At 38.5% G+C, this 21,848-nt stretch overlaps 1 protein-coding gene across 2 annotated transcripts in view; it reads left to right on the top strand.

Moving 5' to 3' along the window:
- Positions 1 to 1,746: 1,746 nt before the first annotated feature.
- Positions 1,747 to 21,848, top strand: part of LARS2 (leucyl-tRNA synthetase 2, mitochondrial) — a 111,285-nt gene continuing 91,183 nt past the window's right edge. For both annotated transcript variants that reach the window (XM_034760969.1, XM_034760970.1), the window contains exons 1-3: positions 1,747 to 1,874; positions 4,190 to 4,436; positions 8,319 to 8,447. In XM_034760969.1, the coding sequence (XP_034616860.1) occupies positions 4,212 to 4,436; positions 8,319 to 8,447 (354 nt within the window). In that variant the 5' untranslated portion in view covers positions 1,747 to 1,874; positions 4,190 to 4,211. The remainder of the gene's footprint in view (positions 1,875 to 4,189; positions 4,437 to 8,318; positions 8,448 to 21,848) is intronic.

The raw sequence follows: 21,848 nt of genomic DNA, 5'->3' as shown, positions 1-21,848 counted from the left end.
CCCACGGGCAGGGCGCTGTGAGGAACACAGCCTTTTCTCTTCCCTATCCGTTTCTGGGGCTGCTCCCGCCTGGGAGCAGCTGCTCTCTTCTGGTACCACAGCAGCCCCTGTTGGGTGAAAGATGTAATTGCAGCATCTCTCCAGCAGAATATATTTTCTGCAGAGAAAAAAGATACTACACAAGAGATTAATTCTGCATGTGTGCAGTGGCGCAGAATTCCCCCAGGAGGAATGGATGCAGTGTCTTTCTCCATTGTGTGATATAGTCAATCAGTCTTTTGTCTTTATTCACAGACAGGGTGACCCTTTTTCACTTCCAAGTAGTTTCAATGCTTATGCTTTGTCTTATGATGGTTTTCCATTGACTTTTCTGGGTTGATGAAATAGTGGACAATTGAGTAATACATTATGTAATCAGCTAGCCGGGGTGGTGGTAACTCCCTCCTGTTTGAATACGCCATCACCAAGACATATGAGTCCCTGGTGACTCTCTTTCACTCCAAGACCGTAAGGGCGTAATTTTCTATATAGTTACACTATCCTTTAAATATTATTTGTACACACATCTCACAATAAGTTACAAGCTTTCAGCAGAGATCTCACATGCTATCCTTTATGGATAAATACCATGAAAGTGGTATATTGGGTGTAGGAGTTGCTTGTAAGAACAGTAAACCCTTTGCCAGTTGGCACCAATGGACCTCTGTGTCACATCTTCCTACACAAGTTCCCAAGCAAGCCAGCCTAAGTAGGCCAGCATCTGTACTTTGCTTACAATTCAAAGTAACAACATAATTGTCCACAGCCATAAGTTACCACACAACCCTTTCTAAGCAAGCACATTTATTCCTAAGGTAAAAAGTATTATGGCAACAACATATTAAAAACAATAAAAGAACATACACACATACTAATAAGCTTATTAGAGATCACCCCAGCTCCAGTCTTGGGCTCTGGTAGGATTCAGTCCTTCAAACCCTACCAAGGGGTTTTTCTGTGGTCACAAGTTCATAACAGCTTTTGCTCAGAACAAAAAGTTATTTGCGTATGTTAACTTTTCCATTATACAGCTAGGGTTTTTGATATCCAGAGACTGAATAGATAATCAGTCAGACAATGGTTCTCTCCTTCAGAAGGCTGGGTCTAGAAGTGGAAATTTGCATTTACCTCACCCCAACTATTTCATAGGAAACCTGCTTCATTGTCTCAAAAATTCCTTCTTGTCTGGCACATTGTTTAAAATAGTTTGATGCTCGTTTGATGCTCATAACATTTCCCTGGATTTAGTTTGGCCACATAACTCCTTGAGAGAGGTTATGTACAATTCCACATTAAAACACAAAATTTGCATTTATGAGACAACGGACTCCACAGTTATTCAAACTTCACTCAGTAAGAGCTCCCAAAGATAGGGCTATTTCCTGCAATCTCTCTCACAACTAGGTTTTGGATTCAAAACCTCTAGCCAACTTTGTGGGTAAAGTTTTGGGTGAAGGCTGAGGCTGGATCTTATTTTATTTAAGCGTTCTATCCCTGCATGGGTAAGAGGCTGGGCGCATGGCTTTAAAGTGCTGTGCTTTCTCCACGTTCCCCAGAGGGAGGGAGGCGGCCGGCGCACAGCAGCGGGCTCCGAGTCCTGCCGCAGGAAGCTGTGGCTGGAGAGGCCTCGTGGGAACCCAACCACCCACCCGTGCCGCCAGGGGACCCCAGAACCCCGCCCCTTCCCCATGGCCCCGCCCTTCGGCCCGCCTCCTCCCGGGGGCGGGGCGAGCTGCGTTGGGGGCGGTAAAGACATGGCGGCGCCCAGCGCGAAAGCGGAAGTCAGTCGGAGCGCGTGAGGGGGGCGGACGCTAGCAGCCGGGGCTCGCGCGCAGGTAACACGATCCTTCCTTTCTCCCTCTCGCTCCCGCGCTCAGACGTGGCTCGCGACGACCCCCCTCATTTGGCATAACGGCCCCGAGTCCATACCGCCCCTTACGCGACCTTCCCCGTAACGGCCCCACCGTCCCTGAGCATCCAGCTCCCCCCCCATAATGGCTCCCTGTCCAAACCATCCCCCAGCCTGTAGCAACTCCCTGTCCAGTACTGTGCCGCGAGTACTCCTCCCCCACCAAGCACCCTCTGTCCAAAGCACCCCCACCCATAACCTAGACCCCCCCCAGTACCCCTTCCCCAAAGCATCTAACCCCAGCACTGCCACTCTAACCTAGAACCCCATAACTATTCCTCCCCTAAACTAAAACCCCCATAACTATTCCTCTATAAAGCATCTCCTAGCCTAGAACTCCCATAAATAACTACCTTGCAGAGTGTCCTTCTCCCAGAACTCCTACCCCAACCTAGAATCCCCATAACTAGTTCTCCATAAAGCATCCCCATTCTAGAACCTTCCACTTATAACCCCCAATCCTAGCTTAGAACCCCCTTAACTACCACCAAAAGCATGCCCAAGCCCCCATCCTAATGTAGAACCACCTATAACTAGTTTCAGAGTAGCAGCTGTGTTAGTCTGTATCTGCAAAAAGAACAGGAGTACTTGTGGCTACTTCCTCTCTAAAGCATCCCACATCCCCTTACATCACCACACTGGTGACAAGCACTGGTGTGTAGCTAACTCCTCTCTCCCAAGCTGGCCACTCAGTACAATGTGCTCTCCCACATCAGTGCACACCCGAGAGTGGCTTCACAAGGTTTTATCCTTTTTTTGTTCAGAATTGAATAAAGAGAAAATGACTGTTTCAATGATTTATTAATTGTTATTATTTGTATTACAGTGCAATAAACTTATTCAGTTGGGGGGAACTTCTGTTTTTAGCCCAATTAAAGATTTAGAGACCCCACTGTAAATTATATCTTTTAGGGTCTTGATTCCATTCATTCCACACAAATGGTTTTGTCTCTTCTGAGTGAAGGATTCAACTGCAAGAGGTTCAGTGGGAAGAAGAAACTTGTGAAGCAGTAATGCTGAAGAAGACCACCCTTGGGGATGAGAGGAGAAAATAGTTTGCAGTACAACAGAGCAGCAAAAATGGCCAGTGTAGTTTTGAGCTGCATAGATAGAGACATCACATTGTGGAATGAGGTGGTGGTAATATACCACCTGGCTTTTATATAGCGCTTTACAAAAGAAGTCAGTATCATTATACCCATTTTATAGATGAGGAAACAGGCATAATAAAGTGAAATGATATGTCCAAAGTCATCCAGAAGGTCAGGAGAACCCAGATCTCTTGAGTCAAGTGCTCCCTAGCCATTTTCTATATACAAAAATTACACCTCTAACTGAAATGTTATACTACTACAACTTTCAAGGGCAGACTAGGCCTAAGGATGGAGAAGAATTGGCATGGTGCAAGGGATATCAACAGGAGTAATGGGATGAGATTAAAAAGGGAAATTTAGGATGAATCTCAGGAAAATCTTCCTACCAGTGAGACACTTCATTTATTTTAAAGGCTGTGTAATATTCTCCTAATAGAAGTAAGAAAAGTTGCTAGCGCTAGCAACAATGCTATTGGGAACAATCCTACATTGTCAGAAAGATGGACTAATAGGTCTTTACCATCTCTGACTTATTTTTGTGATAACTGGATTGAGACCTGCAAAAGTGTGTGAAGAGAAGTTTCCATAATTTGGGGCTCATCATTATTATCTTTGTCTTGACTTGTTGAACCACATCTGAAACTGAAGAGTTTAGTAGTGAGTTTTCCATCTAATCCTATGCAGGGGAGTAACCAGAGGCGAATGTCAATCTGAAATCTAGTAACTATAGTCCTCCCCCCATGGCTTTTCAGCAGTTACAAACTAATTGACTATATTTGAGATTGTTTTGCAACTCCCACCTTCCCCTGTCCTCATCCCAAATAACTATTAAAATTTTTTCCAAATTCTGTTAGTTCAAATGTCTGTAATCTCAAGGGGGTTGATACTGACTTTTCTTGGGAGATTGTAAAATGATTTCATCCCTTTAGGAAATAATCTAATACTACCAAACTAGAGCCAGTTCTTTAAAATTGAGTGCTTTAACAACCCACACTAGAAATAGAATGCAAGTGCCATCTGAAATAAACAAATATTGTTTAAACTGTGCTTAAAGTATGTTTCATTACAACAGAATTGTCATACAGATTTCTACTGTAGTATTCATTGCTTGACCTTAGATTAAAAATTATGTTTTTGTATTTTTCAGAACAGCCATTCTATCCTAAAACATGCAGTCTGCTTGGCAGAGATTTGGAGTTTGTTCCTCATGTCTGAAAAGGCAGCTAAATGACTTAATTAAATGGCAAAGGAGATTGATTCCAGGATGGATCAGATCTATTTACAGTGAGACCGGGAAGTGGGAAAGAGACTATGGATTGGAAACAAGAAAGAAAGTTGAGAAGTGGTGGCTTCCAAGAATGAAGGAACAGTTTTGCAAAACTTCAGAAACAGATGTAAGCGTTTTGAGAAACTTGAAAAATTCATATTTGATTTTTTTTCTCAAGGTGAAATATTTTTGAAAGCATCCGTCTGGAGTACTTAACACTGTTTAAAAAAAACCATATTATCCCTTATTTAGCAAAAATATATCCTGTAATAGACTATTTGAAAAAGTTATAATAAGAAAAGTGAATAAGGAAACAATATGGTTAACAACAGACAAAAGAATTTATAAACGTATGGCTCCCATTTAATAGCTTTCTTCTAAATAAGATATTTACTGGCAGTAAAACCAAAAATATTTGTTTGGGTTTTTTAAAATATTTCTTTCATGCTAGTCGCAATAAAAACTTCCTGTGGTGCGGTGTAATGGAAGCAATAGGATACCAACAGATAAATACAAATAAATCACTCTTGAAAGAAAGCTATAAGAAAGAAAAATGGATGTCTTAAAATGACCAGCAATTAGAAGGACATTGAGAACCCAGCTTTCCTGGTCATGGACAAGAAAAAGCAATAAATGTGGTGATTCATACAACAAATCTCTTTCCCCAACTTCTTAATAAATAGTTACTCATTTTATAAGTCTAAATATGTGTATTCAAACTATTCATGTTCAGATTTATTTATATACAGATGTTATTCTAAGCTTTATGAAGTTGGTTTTTCATCACTTCTAGGATTAGTTTTACAGAGGAGGGGCGAGTAATAAATATTTGTACAGTAGTAAAGCTAATGAGAATAAGAGGTGACTGTGGGCAGAGAGTCATGTCACACAATGACCAAAAAAGCCCCTTTGGTGTTTTTTTTTTGAGGGGAAACTTCTCAGTACCATAAAGATGCCAATAAATTGGAGGGAAATCTGAGAAAAACAACACAAGTAATTTCGGGGCTTGCAGAATTCGTATGAGGAAAGATTTAAAAACTAAGGTTCGATTCTACAATCCGAGAACATGAGTGCAGGAGTTCTCCCATGCAAAAGAGACTTTCATTGACTTTAGAGGGACTCTACTCAGGAACAGGGGTTCACCCATGGTGATCGGATTTCTAGGTTAGGACTTAAATGTGTACACGTTGGTAAAACGATGACTAAGGCCCTGATTCTTGTAATTCCTGCAGCATGTGCTTAATTTTATATACACAAGTAGTTCTGTTAATTTCACTGGGACTACTCACATATATAAAGGTGGGTGCATGTGTGTATGTAAGTGTTGCTGGATTGGAGCTGAAAGGTGACTTTGGTAACTGAATGCAACAGTTAGAAGATTGCAAACACTGAGGCTATGTCTATGCATAAAATTCCACAGTAGTGCTTCAGTGTAGACACTCCCTACAGTGAAGGGAGCAATTCTGATGTTGCTGTAGTTAATCCACCTCCCTGAGTGGCAGTAGCTAGGTCGACAGAAGAATTGTCGACCTAGTGCTGTCTACACCGGGGGTTAGATCGGCATAGTTGTGTGTCTCAGGGGTGGGTTTTTTTCGCAACACTGAGAGATGTAGCTATGTCAATGTAAGTTTTCAGTGTAGAACAGCCCTAAACAGAGAGAGGAATTGCTTAGGGTGGTACTAATACAAGGTAAAATCAAATGAGTATATTTTAGGTTGACTATGAGAGAGGTTTTCTTAAAAGTGCTATCTATTCTGCTGTGAAATAATCACCCAAAGGAAAGGGCGGAAATGTCCATTGTTTGTTTGTTTTTTTTAAACTGGCTTGGACAAAGCACTTAAAAAATACTGGTAAGAACCAATCCTAGATTGTGAGCAGAATGGTTTAGGAAGCTAAGACCATATTTTCCATAGCTGAGTGATTGGGAAATACCTGATGCTCCCTCATGGGTGAGACCCATTTTTAAAGTAAATCACTTTCCCAGAATACTTAAAAATATGGAAAAAACCCTTTGAGATTATAAACTTTGTAAGGTTTTTCAAAGAGCAGTTTGGCTTCACTGACCAACTGCTAAATCTGTTGTCCCACTAATGTGGCATGTTAAATTTATATTTAGGGAAGCTTGTTTCTCAGAGTATTCTATAATTGAAAGCATCCCAGAAACAATGAATGTCTTAAAAAAAAAAAAAAATACCCTCCACACTGTGAAGATCTTTGAAAAACAATTTTAGTATACTCTGTCTCTAATACAATTCCATGTTTCTTTTTCACGCTTATCTATGTTCAGTCACATACCTATAAACTCTCATTCTTCCTTCTCATTTGCTTCTCTTCTCCCCCTACCTGTCCTTCTTCAGGCAGAAAATAGAAGTCATTATATTGTCACAAAGATAGAGAGGTGACCTGACTTGCATGGAGAAGGAAAAAAAAATAAGATGAGAATTGTGCGTGCGTGCCAGGGAAAGAATTGGTTTAAATACATGCCTTTTTAGTATGAGACAATAATCTAGAAAGCATTCATAAATATGCAAAACTCATAGAATTATTTTTAATATTTTTGTTCCATTCCTGGTGTTAATGTGTCATTTAATAAAATCCACTGTTAAGGTGCTAGTTCTCTCTACTACCCCAGTAAACCATTTTGATTCTCTTTAGTTTTGCTGTTTGCTGGGAAAACAAAAAGGAAAATCTGTAGGGGAAAATATATTTGGAAGAGAGTTTTTGTTAAATAGGAATACAGAGTAATATTCATAGTACAATAGAACCTCAGAGTTACGAACACCAGAGTTACGAACTGACCAGTCAACAACACACCTCATTTGGAACTGGAAGTATGGAATTAGACAGCAGCAGAGACCCCCTCAAAAAAAAAAAAAAAAAAAAAAAAAAAGAGTTAAATATAGTACAGTACTGTGTTAAACATAAACTACTAAAATAAAAAAAGGAAAGCAACATTTTTCTTCTGCATAGTAAAGTTTCAAAGCTGTATTAAGTCACTGTTTAGTTGTAAACTTTAGAAAGAACAACCATAACATTTTGTTCAGAGTTACGAATATTTCAGACTTATGAACGACTTCCATTCCCGAGGTGTTTGTAACTCCGAGGTTCTACTGTATTTTTTTTAAAAGCGATCATAGTATTTTTGTAACACCAGCATGTAAAGAATAATGGACCAGCATGTAAATTGTTGAACAATGGATATAATCATCTATATAGTGACCAAAATTAGATTGTGAACAATTTATAGGGAAGATTAAAGTTGCAAATAAAAAAAATCATAATGTTACAAATATTACTTTATTTTAAAAAATTAGAATTTAAGTATTTTCACTTACTGTTCACTCTTTAGGCTGCCTTTTTGTATTTTTAGTTTTTGCAATAGGAATATAGTGATCAATTTCACTTTAGTTTGTAGTCAGTTTTTAGTCACCTTAACTTTTCACATTTTCATGCAGTAGCTCAGTGGTTTAGTAATTGGGTTGTAGACACTCTAGAGGCATGTTCATTTGCTTTTTAAAACCGTTTTTTAAAAAAATAATTAAAACGCTTCTGTTACTCTGGGTTTGGATTTTTATGAAACTTAAAATCTGGGGCAATTTTGACCTGACTGTTTAAAAATATAGCACAAATTACAGTTTTAAATGAACAGTCATATCTTTTCCCCCCCTCTTTTGTTATCTTGTAAAAGAATCTTCTGTAAAAGCAGGTATATGCAAAAACCCCACGAATGTTTGCAGTTAACTTTTGAGATAAAACACTAGGTTCCAAATTCTCTGTTAATATAAATTGGTACAACCCAATTGAAGTTTGGAGCCCTGCCAGTTTATATTCCCAGCAAACTTAACTTGGATATTTTTGATTGAAACCCTATTTTTGCCCTGCTGTAACATGACTTTGTTTTGTTTAATAGGAGTTTTAGAGATTGTGTAGCCTATAGGCTGATTATTGATTTATTTTTTCAAAATTAAATGCTAACCTACTTGGGTTTAACTTTTTTTATTCTTCCTAGAAATCAAGACAAAAGTTTTATGTGCTTTCAATGTTCCCATACCCTTCTGGAAAGCTGCACATGGGCCATGTTCGTGTCTATACCATCAGTGACACAATAGCACGGTTCCAGAAAATGAGAGGGATGCAGGTAAGGAAAGATTTGCAATACCATAGAACCTCAGAGATATGAACAGCTTGGGAATGAAGGTTGTTCGTAACGCTGAACAAAACTTTATGTTGTTCTTTCAAAAGTTTACAACTGAACACTGACTTAATACTTTGAAGCTTTACTATGCAGAAGAAAAACGCTGTTTTTTAACATCTTAATTTAAATGAAACCAGCACAGAAACAGTTTCCTTACCTTGTCAAACCTTTTTTTTAAACTTTCCCTTTATTTTTTTTAGTCATTTAAGTGGGCTGTAGTCCACGAAAGCTTATGCTCTAATAAATTTGTTAGTCTCTAAGGTGCCACAAGTACTCCTGTTCTTTTTACAGTACTGTACTGTAATTGCTGTTTTTTTGTCGTCGGCTGCCTGATTGCGTACTTCTGGTTCCAAATGAGGTGTATAGTTGACCGGTTGGTTCGTAACTCGTGTTCATAACTCTGAGGTTCTACTGTAATTCGTAGGCTCAGGAGCACCCCAGTCGTATTTATAAATGTATGGCAAATGCTGTACAGTTCTTAGCAGCACCCAAAATTTCAGGCCCAAAGAACACACCAATAGAGAACACAACTGTTGCTGACTGTTAAAGTGCTCTTTCAAAGCCTCTGGCAACTGCATAGCTCCACACTGGGCTCTAGTAATGGCCCTCGTGTCTGGCTATTCAAACTCAGCAGACAGCTTTCCACCTTCGCCCTTCATCCTTGTGGCAGCTTGTACTCCTTTGCCTCTCAGATATTGTGCAGGATGCAACAGGGAGCTATAACCATAACAATATTTTTCTCACTGAGATCCAGTCTAGTGAGTAAATACCACAACCATCTCTTCAATCTACCAAAAGCACATTCAACAGTCATTCTGCACTTGCTGAGCTTGTAGTTGAATTTCGGAGCTATCTAGTGGCTGGTGTATGGCTTCATCAGCCAGAGGAGCAAGGGGTAGGCTCGGTCACTATTGGTATTTCAGTATCACCAACGGTAATCCACCAGTTGGGAAAGAATGTCCCTGCTTGTAGCTCTCTGAACAGTCCTGAGTTCTTAAAAATGTGAGTGTCGTGCATCTTCTCTGACCAGTCCACATTGATAGCAGTGAAGTGTCCTCATTGATCCACCAGTGCTTGCATAACCATAGAAAAATAGCCTTTTTCTGTACTCTGTGTCAGGGTGGGCTGGCGTCAAAATAGGAATATGCATGCTGTCTAATGCCCCACAGCAGTTTGGGAACCCCATTGCTGCAAAACCATCCACTATGTCCTGCATGTTGCCGAGAGTCACAGTCGTTTGTAGCAGGAAATGATTCATGGCTCTACACACTTTCTTGACAATAGTCCCCACTGTAGATTTCCCACTGACCAGTAGCAGTCTGGAATTGCAAGTTTCCACAGTGTGATCATCAGTCTCTTCTCCACTGTCAATGCAACTCTAATTCTGGTGTCCTTGTGCTGGAGAGCTGGGGCAAGCTCATCACACAGATCCAGGAATGTGACCTTTCGCATCTGAAAGTTCTGCAGCCACTGCTCATCAACCCAAACCTGCATTATGATGTGATCCCAGCAGTCAGTGCTCGTTTCTCAGGCCCAGAAGCAGTGTTCCATCACTTGCAGCTGCTCCATGAACATCACCAACAACTTTGAATATTTTTTGCTATGTCCTTTAACAAACTGTCCTAGAAGAAACCATCAAGTCCCCCATTGTTGTGGTACTTCCTGTGGGTCTGCCAGTACAGAATAATCATGTGTCCTGGATGTGCACTGTTCATGAGAATAGTGCAGAGCTCTGCAGGCTCCATGTGTCTGTCAGAGATGGTGGACAGTGACAAGTGCCACACGAGTTTGTGGGATTTTTTTTAAAAGCATGAAAATTATGGCATATAGATGGCGTTATGGGATGGAGAAAGTTGCGTGCTGTGCACTTGACCACCTAGGGTCTCAGAAATCCTGGATGAGTCATTTCTACTCCACAAGAGGTGAAAATTTCCCCAAAGGCATTGCACTGGATGGTGGCAGGTGGCACTTGGAATATTTACGTATGGTATACTGCACTTTGCATTGACACGAGCACTCCATGTGATTGTACACAGCACTGATACAAGCAGCCAAGTGTGCATATGCCTGAGCAATATACAAACTTTGGTGGTAGAAGATGAAGTAACTTGCATCAACCAAAGTTTGTAGTGTAGACATGGCGTGAGGCTACCTCATTTGCATTACAAAAGCCGGTCTTTATTTCTGAGGTTGCCTCGCTTTCATTATCTGAGGAGGTCTGAAAGGCTTTCCTCCCAACCAGTTTTTATATGAGATACAGTTTCAGATCTTTCATTTCAACTTCTTTTTACCTTTTATGTGAGAAAAGACTATGTGAAGTGTATTAGAAGCAGTGGGTGCCGAACACTCTGAATTTCCTATGGATCTATAAATAGGCATAACTTTTCTTTTGTGTTAATCTTCTTGAACATCTATTTATGACTAATGATGGGCAGTCAAAGAATTCAACCTTCACATACCATAACAGACATAAAAGGTCTCTCAAATGATTTTCATTGTGTGTCAAACTCAGAGCTGTTGTGTCATGATGAACGTTTACATGAAAAGAAAAGCTCTGAAGTCTTTTTGAAGTTATCAGCCTTGCTAATTCCTACAATGTAGGAATCAATGTCTTTACTCTTGAATTTCTCTTTCAGATTAATTTCTTGTCTGTTTTTTCCAGAGGCTGTCTCAGCTTCTAAACTTCTACAGATTTACTCTGTATGATGATTACAAGAGACAAGGGGTTGGAGGTTTTATTATATGTGGAATTTGAAAACCACAAGAAAAATAGCTTCATTTCCTTACCTGACTGGATTTTACTGAATATGCATTAAATGAATGACAATTTTTTAAAAATAACAAACCAAAATATATCTTTGAATGCATGAATTGGAAAGATTTTTTTTTGTAGTTTATACAGTGAAAAAGCAAGTTTGGGTTTTGCAGGCCTATACATTTTTAAATCTCTTATTTTCCAGATAGAAATATTTGATTTTCAAAGCAAGTCTTATTTTGAAATGTTTTTCTTAGTGCAAATTTTAAAGTTAGAGAGCAATGCCATTTATACTTGGTTGCTTTCCTTAAGAAATGGTTACAGTAGAAAGGAGAATCTTTGAAACAATATCACATTTAAGGACTACGCATAAAGATCATAGAATATCAGGGTTGGAAGGGACCTCCGGAGGTCACCTAGTCCAACCCCCTGCTCAAAGCAGGACCAATCCCCAACTAAATCATCCCAGCCAGGGCTTTGTCAAGCCTGACATTAAAAACCTCTAAGGAAGGAGATTCCACCACCTCCCTAGGTAACCCATTCCAGTGCTTCACCACGCTCCTAGTATAAAAGTTTTTCCTAATATCCAACCTAAACCTCTCACACTGCAACTTGAGACCATTACTCCTTGTTCTGTCATCTGCTACCACTGTGAACAGTCTAGATCCATCCTCTTTGGAACCCCCTTTCAGGTAGTTGAAAGCAGCTATCAAATCCCCCCTCATTCTTCTCTTCTGCAGACTAAATAATCCCAGTTCCCTTAGCCTCTCCTCATAAATCATGTGCTCCAGCCCCCTAATCATTTTTGTTGCCCTCTGCTGGACTCTTTCCAATTTTTTCACATCCTTTTTGTAGTGTGGGGCCAAAAACTGGACACAGTACTCCAGATGAGGCCTCACCAATGCCTAATAGAGGGGAATGATCACGTCCCTCGATCTGCTGGCAGTGCTCCTACTTATACAGCCCAAAATGCCGCTAGCCTTCTTAGCAAAAAGGGCACACTGTCAGCTCATATCCAGCTTCTTGTCCACTGTAACCCCTAGGTCCTTTTCTGCAGAACTGCTGCCTACCCACTCAGTCCCTAGTCTGTAGCAGTGCATGGGATTCTTCCGTTCTAAGTGCAGGACTCTGCACTTGTCCTTATTGAACCTCATCAGATTTCTTTTGGCCCAATCCTCTAATTTGTCTAGGTCCCTCTGTATCCTATCCCTACCCTCCAGCGTATCTACCACTCCTCCCAGTTTAATGTCATCTGCAAACTTGCCGGGGGTGCAATCCACGCCATCCTCCAGATCATTAATGAAGATAGTGAACAAAACCGGCCCCAGGACTGACCCTTGAGGCACTCCGCTTGATACCAGCTGCCAACTAGATATGGAGCCATTGGTAACTACCCGTTGAGTCCAATGATCTAGCCAGCTTTCTATCCACCTTATAGTCCATTCATACAGGCCATACTTCTTTAACTTGCTGGCAAGAATACTATGGGAGACAGTATCAAAAGCTTTGCTAAAGTCAAGGAATAACACATCCACTGCTTTCCCCTCATCCACAGAGCCAGTTATCTCATCATCGAAGGCAATTAGGTTAGTCAGGCATAACTTGCCCTTGGTGAATCCATGCTGACTGTTCCTGATCACTTTCCTTAAAAATTGATTCCTTGAGGACTCGCTCCATGATTTTTCCAAGGACTGAGGTGAGGCTCACTGGTCTGTAGTTCTTCGGATCCTCCTTCTTCCCTTTTTTAAAGATGGGCACTACATTAGTCTTTTTCCAGTCATCCGGGACCTCCCTTGCTTGCCATGAGTTTTCAAAGATAATGGCCAATGATTCTGCAATCACACCCGCCAACTCTTTGAGCACCCTCGGATGCAGTCCATCCGGCCCCATGGACTTGTAGAACTATTCGTCTGTCTGATCCTGTCAGACAAGCCAGATAGGTTCCACTAGCTCTAACTCAGAATATAAACGAGATGAGTCTCTTTCTTAGGTAAAAAGGGGACTTGGGGGAGTGCCAGTGTGATTTACAGTGAGAAATCCTAAGCATGGCCATGCTTGGGGGAAGCTGAGGCTGATATTTATGTTGTTGTTTAACTTCTCAATAAAGGAAAACTCAAAAAACGACAATTTGGACATTATATTGAGTTAGGAGCAGAGTGGGAATGCTGCTTGCTTATATAGGCATTATCTATAGGAGAAAGTTTTACTAATTTAAATAAATTGGTCTTATATTGACTTAGCCTAAGTTGGCGAGGAGTTGACTTAAGTTAGCTCAATATGATGCTTAAATAAGAATGAGTGTCTACACAAGGGAATTACACGTATTTAACTAAATTAGTTTCTAAACCAATTTATGTAAATACATCTGTATAATTTGCTCAGTTAGGTGGTAGGCTAATATCTCTATGGGGACAGAGTTAAGCAGTTTGGGTACTATTTTGGATAAGTGCAACTTTAGTGTTTCATCTTTTCAGATTTCCAAAGTTTGATTTTTTTTAATTGAAACACTAATGTAAACCAGTAATATTTGCCTGAAACCTTAATTTCATTTTAACAAAGGTGTTTTTTTGGTGGGGGGGGGGAGAGCAGGGTGTTGGGAGGGGAACGTGTATTTGCTGCTCTTTCTTTCTTTCTCTGTTGCTTTGGGATTTCACTTTATGATAGAGCACCAGGTGATGCAAATGCCGTGTCACATTTAATATGAACAAGCAGGCAGGAGGGCTTCACTAGCAAGAGTCTTTGTCTAATTGCAGTACAGTAACACACTAGCAACTTTACTTCCATGTGTTTTTTCCAAGTGTAAGTGTAATGTCATATGAATATATAGTCACATTTGAACATATGGATGAATGATGTAATAACAAGGTTTCATTATATTACTTATCAAAAAGTATTTTTGTAATGTATGGGGAGTCATTTGTGAGACCTGCATAGACAAGTCCTCAACTTGTGTAAACTGGCATTGCCCTATCGATGTCCATTTTATGTCCCCTGAGCTTCTGGCCCATGATCCTTGAGAATGGCTCCACTTATCCACAGTTCTCTCACTGGACTGTATGTAAACCTAAAGCCCTGTCATGCACCTGGAATAGGTTGTTGAATAAATGACTTCTGGTGTAACATATCTGTTTATAGGACAAGTTGTTTACTTTTTAATTATCGAAGACAAAATTTGAAGACAAAAGTCTTAGCACAAACTGTACTATTTCTAAAAATGTGTGCTCAAAGTAATACGGTAATATTGCTGTTTCCCAGGTAGAAGTACAGTTAAAACAGATCTTCAGATATGTAGTGTTAATTACAAATCTTGTTACAAAACTTAATTTAAAAATATGCTACAGAAAATCAATTTGTAGCTTTAAACTTACAAGATAAAGCAGTAACAACATTTATTTTGGTTTGAAGTTAGTTTATTTAGGGAGCGCTTTTCTTGTAAGTTCAAAGAGAAAAGCTTTGTGGCAACCTATGACATTTTCCTTTCTATATTTTTTAAAATATTGTTTTCTTTATTTTGAGGGTGTTGTGTCCTTTACAAACCTTAGAAATACTCCTGACGTTTTTTCAAAGTTATCCAACCTGCCTCCATTTGAGGAAAAAAATTCTATTGCACCATGCTATTGTTATCAAGGCAATTTAAATCATGATTTAATTCACCAAGTGAATAAATAATTGATTTTAATCCACTTTTCCATATGTACTACTTTTATTTTCTAAAGAAAGGTACATTCTCATTGGTTGATATAGCCATTAAAACATGTTTATTTACAACTAAATAAAGTCTTTACACTGTAGTTTTTTTGCTACGTAGGGGGGTACACTGTAACTACATAGATTTATTTAAGCAATTATGTATCTTAATATTTTCAGATTCTTATTGTACAATTTTAGTATGTTAAAAGATGTGAATGATGTATTGCTTATTTACTAGATAATTAACTTTTTGTTCATAATTTGTATCAAGCTATATTAGGATGATAACTGGACTTTAAATACACAAAACAGCATATAACATTTGTTTTTATTGCTCAAAACAACCTTAAATGTTTTGGATACATAAACTTCTTGTATCAAAATATGTTTCGCGTTTGCAACCAAATGATTTATTAAACAAGGGATTAACTGTAGTAAATGAATTAAATTGATTAATTCTGGTCAGTCTGGGAAAATTTTCAAATATGCCTAAGTGAAAGGGACTGGAGCTTAAGTTTTTACTTGTCTAAGTCTCTTGAAAATGTTTCATTCTCCTAACTTACATAGGCTGACCTATTGTGCCATGTTTTAAAACCCTAGCTTGACCTCAAAAGTAATGTTTTTTTCCCTCTGATTCTCTCTTTATATAGAAAAGAGCCTTAACTCTAACTTTTTTTTTTTTGAGAGCGAGAGAGAGGCTCATGGATTAAGCATATTTATTTTTATTGAAATGTTTTAAGAGTTTATAAAAAGTTATGGCTTTAACATATTTTGTATAAATTCAGATTTCATTTTCAATAGGTTTATTTTTAAAAAGAAGAATTTATAATTTAAATAAATTAAAAATTCTGATTTAAATAAAAAAATTTTTAAATTTTTTTCCCAAGAAATCAATGATTTCTATCTACAATGTTTCTAACAAATTCTTACACAGATTGATCATTTTTGTCCTTCCCGGATCTGAGAATAATTCTCTTAAGAATCAGTAAACAGAGAGAGATCCAGTTTATTTGTTCCCATGGTGTTATTTTAATAGAATCATAGATTGAAATTAATACAAGTGAGATTCAGTCATTTACAGGAAAACTGGAAATCATACTGTAGGGATAGTCTGAAAATTATTATAAGATTGTTTAGTTTGGAAGTGACATCTAATCCATTAGTCTGCATTGTGGCTGGATTTATTTTATTTATACTTAAATCAGGTCCTAATAGTCTGAATCCCATCTAACTGAACATTTCTATTATCATTTCCACAACATCCCAAGGGAATTTGAAAAGATTTTTTTCTCTTAACCACATCACAACTTCCTCCTTTTGAAATGACTTGAGTTTCTTGTTTTCCTTATGCTAGTGCTTTTGGAAATGTAGATAGTTGATGGTATTGAAGAGGGATAAGCATATCTGTCTAAGTCTTATAATGCACTTGTCACCATGACATGTTATACCAGTGCACTTCAATTCTGATCTTCATTAGCTTTTACTTCTTCTAGCTTCTCCTGAGAAAATGTTGTCCATTTTGTTAAATTGTAAGATGGTTCCGGTGTTTCAGATTAAATGAATAGCACCATGTATATCTCATGTGAACTGAGTCAAATTTGAATCCAGTTTTCCAAAGGCAGATAACTAAGATGTTAATTAGCTGACTGACTCTTTCACGTTAAAAAAAGAGAAATCGTTGGAGATGCAATTAAACATGATAAGAATGTAAAAGATTAAGGATGTGAGATCTCATTGTGTTGTCTAAGCAATTTTGGTTGTGTGTGGACATAGCATAAGACATAGAATAATTTTGCATTTTTTATTTCTTTTGAGAACAAGAATAGAAATAAATGAGAGCATTACATAAGTAGAGTTATTATGATGATAGAAGTCTGTGGGTTGTTTTTTTTTTTAATTGAGCAGTAGATTAGCAGAATATTAATAGGCAACACTGTTGCAGAGAATTATTGAAATAGTGCTGCTTGCTAGATCATATATAGTAGTCAAATATTCACAGTTTTAATGTTACCAGTTGTTCCTTGCCTGCCTGATTTTTAGCTATTAGGTATCTGTTTCTGTTAGCTGGTAAATTTAAAGGGCAATTTGGAGACATGCTGAGAAGGAAAGCTTGTTTTTAAAATTTCATTCTTTCCCTAATGTGTAGGCAAATAGAGGAATTTAGGATTTGTCGTAACCTACCAGACCATTGGTCCTTCAAATTCTTTATCACTTAAACAAGTCCCTTTGTTTTTGCCTGATATTGTCTTCTCCTGCCAGCTTTAAAATAAATAAAACCAATATATAAAGTTTATTAAATGGATGTATTTTTTGGCACTCATTGTAGAGTCTGAGCACTTTAAGAAATTTCAGTCTTCATAATGGAATGCAGCACACCAGGAAAGAGATATTACAGTGCTGTGACACACTATTCCTTATATACCAAAGACTCTGATAATGCAAACAAGCTCTTTGTTTCCTTTTAGCAATTAAGCAAAGTTTTTTCAATAGCTTTTCATGCCTTCTCTAGTCAGATTGATAGAGACATAAAGTTGAATATTATCAGAATATTGTTAATCTTGTATCATGAAGCACTTCTTGGCAAGACAGAACATAAAGAGATTGCACAGTTGAAAACCTTCTGAGAGAAGGGCTCTGAGATCTCTCTGAGAGGAATGGAGGGAATATCTTAAATCTTCCTCTTCCAGTTCTGTAGTCATGTTAACAGGGCCTCCTGGTTAACAGTGACAAGTCACTGACAGAAGTGGTAGTATGAACCTGAGCATCTGACTTCTGTCCATTGTCCTGAGAACATGGACCACATCATGAGACTAGCACAGTTGCTGTGCCATGACCTAATGTTAAGCTTGATTCTTTGGAATCTAAAATATTTCAAGATACCGCTTTCTCTTGGCCCAACTGCATCCTTCTCAAGGATCTTTTCTAGAAAGAAGAGGCTACAGACTGTGTGGGGTAATAGTCAAGAATATGATATGAAATAACCATTTTATTGTTGTAACTTCATGGGCCTCATATAAAATATCAAATGCAGATTACAAAATACCAGTCTCTGAATAACTGTTGCTTCCTAATAATACGACTCTCTCACCATCGGATTAATAAGTGTTAGGCATCCTGAGACTTACAGAGAAGAGCCTGAGTAGAAGAGGGGTCCATTATTTATTTTCTCTTTACCTTGTGGGTAGGGAACAACTATCATCTGTGCTGAGAAGCCTTGTTAGGAAGGGGTTGTTGCTGTGCTGAGTGATCTCCAAGTGAGCTGAGTTGGTCTGTTGGTTGTTTAACCACAAGAAGTAGTGACCTTTGTCTTAAGTCAACGTCAAGTCAAAATATAAGAAAGTGATTGACTTTCTTGCATTTCATTTGTTCATCTGTAATGCTGGGGGAAATAGTGTATTTTCTAATGGTGCCTGAATCACTGTCCGTGGCTAAGGAACTGATGTGCATACACATATGTCTTATAAACTGTTTTCTTCCTGTCCTTGTTTGTTTGTTTTTCCTTCTTTTTATAAAATGACAGGTCCTTATATTCTTTTCAGTATTATTTGAATTTGATGTATCTTCTGATATACAAATAATGTGTGTATTTCATGCATTCTTCCCTGATTTCTACCCTGTATTTCACTACTATAGAAATCATACTCAGCTGAATAGGCATCTTTCGATTGTGCTTTGTCCATGGTAACTGAGTAGACCTTAAGTATAGTATGGAGAGCTGTGTGGGGACTATTGTATTTTATCTGTAGATTCATATCCCTTAGTATGGTCAGAAGAAACAGACATATTACCATTTAAACAATTGCATTTCACAAACTTTCAAATCCATTCTCACTATAGAGGTAAAAGAGACAGTGAACTTGAAATGATTTTCTCTAATATATTGTGTGCGCTACGTTAGTCTCTATGGCAACTGCATAGATACATCTATTCTGGAGTTTCACTTGTGGATATTTTTAATGTCTCTTTAAACTAAGGTTCCAGTAGGAAACCTCAAATGTAAATATTTCTTCATGCTTTAATTTTAGGATCACCTTAGATAGCTGTTAGAGCAAAATATCTTCTGTTGGTGAAATTCTTAAATTGATTTCCTAATGAATAGACATTCCAGAGGTTGATTTAAAAAATCATGTGTGAGGAGATAGCAATACTGTACCATCTTCAGAAAAGTAAATATTAAACTCCCCCAAAAGTTGACAGACTTAATAGGAAGACACCAAGTACAGTGATTGCATGTTTGTTGTTGTAATGAGAGAGATAAGGTGAGTGAGGTAATATCTCATATTGGACCAACTTCTGTTGGTGAAAAAGACAAGCTTTCAAACTACACAGAGTTCTTCAGTCTGAAAAAGGTAATTGGAATGTCTCAGCTAAATATGAGGTGGGGCAGATTGTTAAGCATTAGGAGTAAATGCATGTTGCAAGAGACCATTTAAGGTGCCATGGGCAATTAGGACAAGCATAGAACAAGGAAGGGTTAGTTGGTTACAGATTGTTGTAATGAGTCATAACAACAGTATCTTTGATTCACTCTATATGCATCCGAAGAAGTGGGCTGTAGTCCACAAAATCTTATGCTCTAATAAATTTGTTAGTCTCTAAGGTGCCACAAGTACTCCTGTTCTTTTTGCGGATACAGACTAACACGGCTGCTACTCTGAAACTTTTGATTCCATGATTTTTAGAGTCTAGCTGAGTTGTGAATTCAAGTTCCTAGGCTCATCTTTTGAAGGTGTTGTGCAGATTTCCTTTGAGGATGAGGACTGATAGGTCAGATATAGAATGATTGCTTTGTGAAAAGAGTTCGCCCATGGGTAATAGCATGTTTTTGTCTTTTATCATTCTTCTGTGAGTTCATTCGAGAATCTAGTGATTGTCTAGTTTCGTGCACATAGTTGTTGAGGCATTTGATGAGGCATATCACATGTTTGATAGGCATGTATAGGATCCATGGATCTTGAAAGGTGTGTTGGGAGGGGTATTGATCATTGTAGCAGTAGAGATATATCTGGAGGTTTTGCATCTGCTGTTATTGCAAGGTCTGATGCCGCTTTGAGTTGGTATCCTGTTGGGAGCTTACTTCTGATGATGAGCTGGCAAGGCTGAGAGTTTATTTGAAGGCCAAAAAAGGGGGTTTGGGAAAGATTTCTTTCAGGATGTAGTCCCCATCAAGTACGGTCTGTAATTGTTCAATGATACCCCATATGGGTTCCACAGTAGGGTGGTAGGTGAGGACTAGGTGTGTGTGGTCAGTGGTTTTGTTTTGTTTTCTGTGTTTTAAGTGTGCTAAGTTATATATACCAAACTTTCTCCTTGGAGCATATTCTGTGGGATCTGAGTGCTGGGCTTTAGACAACAGGTTTCTTGGTGTGTCTGGGGTGGTTACTTGATCTGTGGAGGTGAGTGTGGTGATCTGTGGGTTTCTTGTATATAGTTGTATGTGGGGTTCCATTGTTGGAAGCTGATCATGCTGTCCAGGAAGTTGATGCTGGTATGGGGGTATTCTAGAGAGAATTTGATGGATGGGCGGTGGCTGTTGAAGTTGTCGTGGAAATATATGAGAGAGTTTAAATTGTTTGTCCAGAGGATAAAAATGTCATTGGTTTCCTGACACATTTTTCCAGTAATTCTTCCCTTAAGGAGGTTAGCTTATTTGGGAGCCATCCTACTGCTCGTGGCTGTTCTCATGGTTTGGACAAAGTGTTTATTATGAAATGTTAAGTTGTTATGTGTGAGGATGAAATGGATGAGTTTGGCGATGTATGGGGTGGATATCTGAGTGCTGTCCATTGTCTTGTTGATATTTAAGACCGACAGTGATGCTGTCCTGGTGAGGGATGTTGGTATATTATTGTAATGGAAATGTAGGGTTATGCTGTGGCTGTTAAGCAAGATATATAAGGAGGTGGCTCCATGCTGGACTGTTTCTGGGGCCACTGGGAAAAACACATGAAAGAACAATGGCTGTGACCCCCTTTAATAGAATGTAGCATGTGCTCCCTCTTCCTGCACTGGTCAGGAACATCATCCAGCCGCTCTGGCGAGTCTAGCCAACAGAGGAGCTACATTTTCCTAGTTCTTGTACTTGGGGATCATGAGGACTGAGGCTATGGGCTGCTCAGCTGAGCAAAGAGTGGAAGGTTCATTGTTCCCGTTCAGCTGCCCTTCCACACCCTTACAGGACCAGATACAGATTGGCCCTTAATGTTTACAAAAATGAACCCAGAGCAGTTATTCAGAAGTGTACTGTAGGCACATTTCTTGTTGTATAGAATGATGAAGATTATAATTGGTGGGTGTGGGAGAACTGTAGAATACAAGGCTATTTCACCAAATGTAACAACTCTTTCCATTGCAAATCCCTCAACATTTAAACAACAGTCAGGAAGAATTGATGAGAGGATGCTTATCTTTAAGTATCCCATTTAAAAAAAGAAATCTCATTAAAAATCATTTAACAGAATTTTTAGTTAAGCAAAATTTTCATTTAATTTATTTTATAGTAGCCATTTTTATTTTTTGAATGGCCCCAGCATGCTTAAAGGGCTGTTGTCATGTGGTGTCAGCCCAAAACGTGTCTTGACATCAAATGGCTGTAATCTCAGGGAAGTGGAGAATGTATTTTTGTTTCTAGATATGTTTAAAAATCTGCTTGGTAACTGGAAAAGGCTACAACAAAAAATACAATATCTCTTGCTTTGTTAGTGCATTGATTGTGTGTAAATCTGTGCTCTGGAACTCCCTATGCTGTCTTGAGTCACAATTAATCAACAAATATTCTTCCCAGAGCTGATGTCATTGATGGAGCTGGTGTGCCAACAGAGGAATAAAATAGAGTAATATTAGTTTTTAATCAGTGTTTAAAACACAGGATGTTGGGGAGACAATATCCGTGAGATGCT

This window comes from Trachemys scripta, chromosome 2 (assembly GCF_013100865.1).
Source record: "Trachemys scripta elegans isolate TJP31775 chromosome 2, CAS_Tse_1.0, whole genome shotgun sequence".
In the NCBI taxonomy this organism is placed as follows: Eukaryota; Metazoa; Chordata; order Testudines; family Emydidae; genus Trachemys; species Trachemys scripta.
The sequence above is the reverse complement of the archived record's forward strand: the minus strand, read 5'-3'. Positions and strand labels throughout refer to the sequence as shown.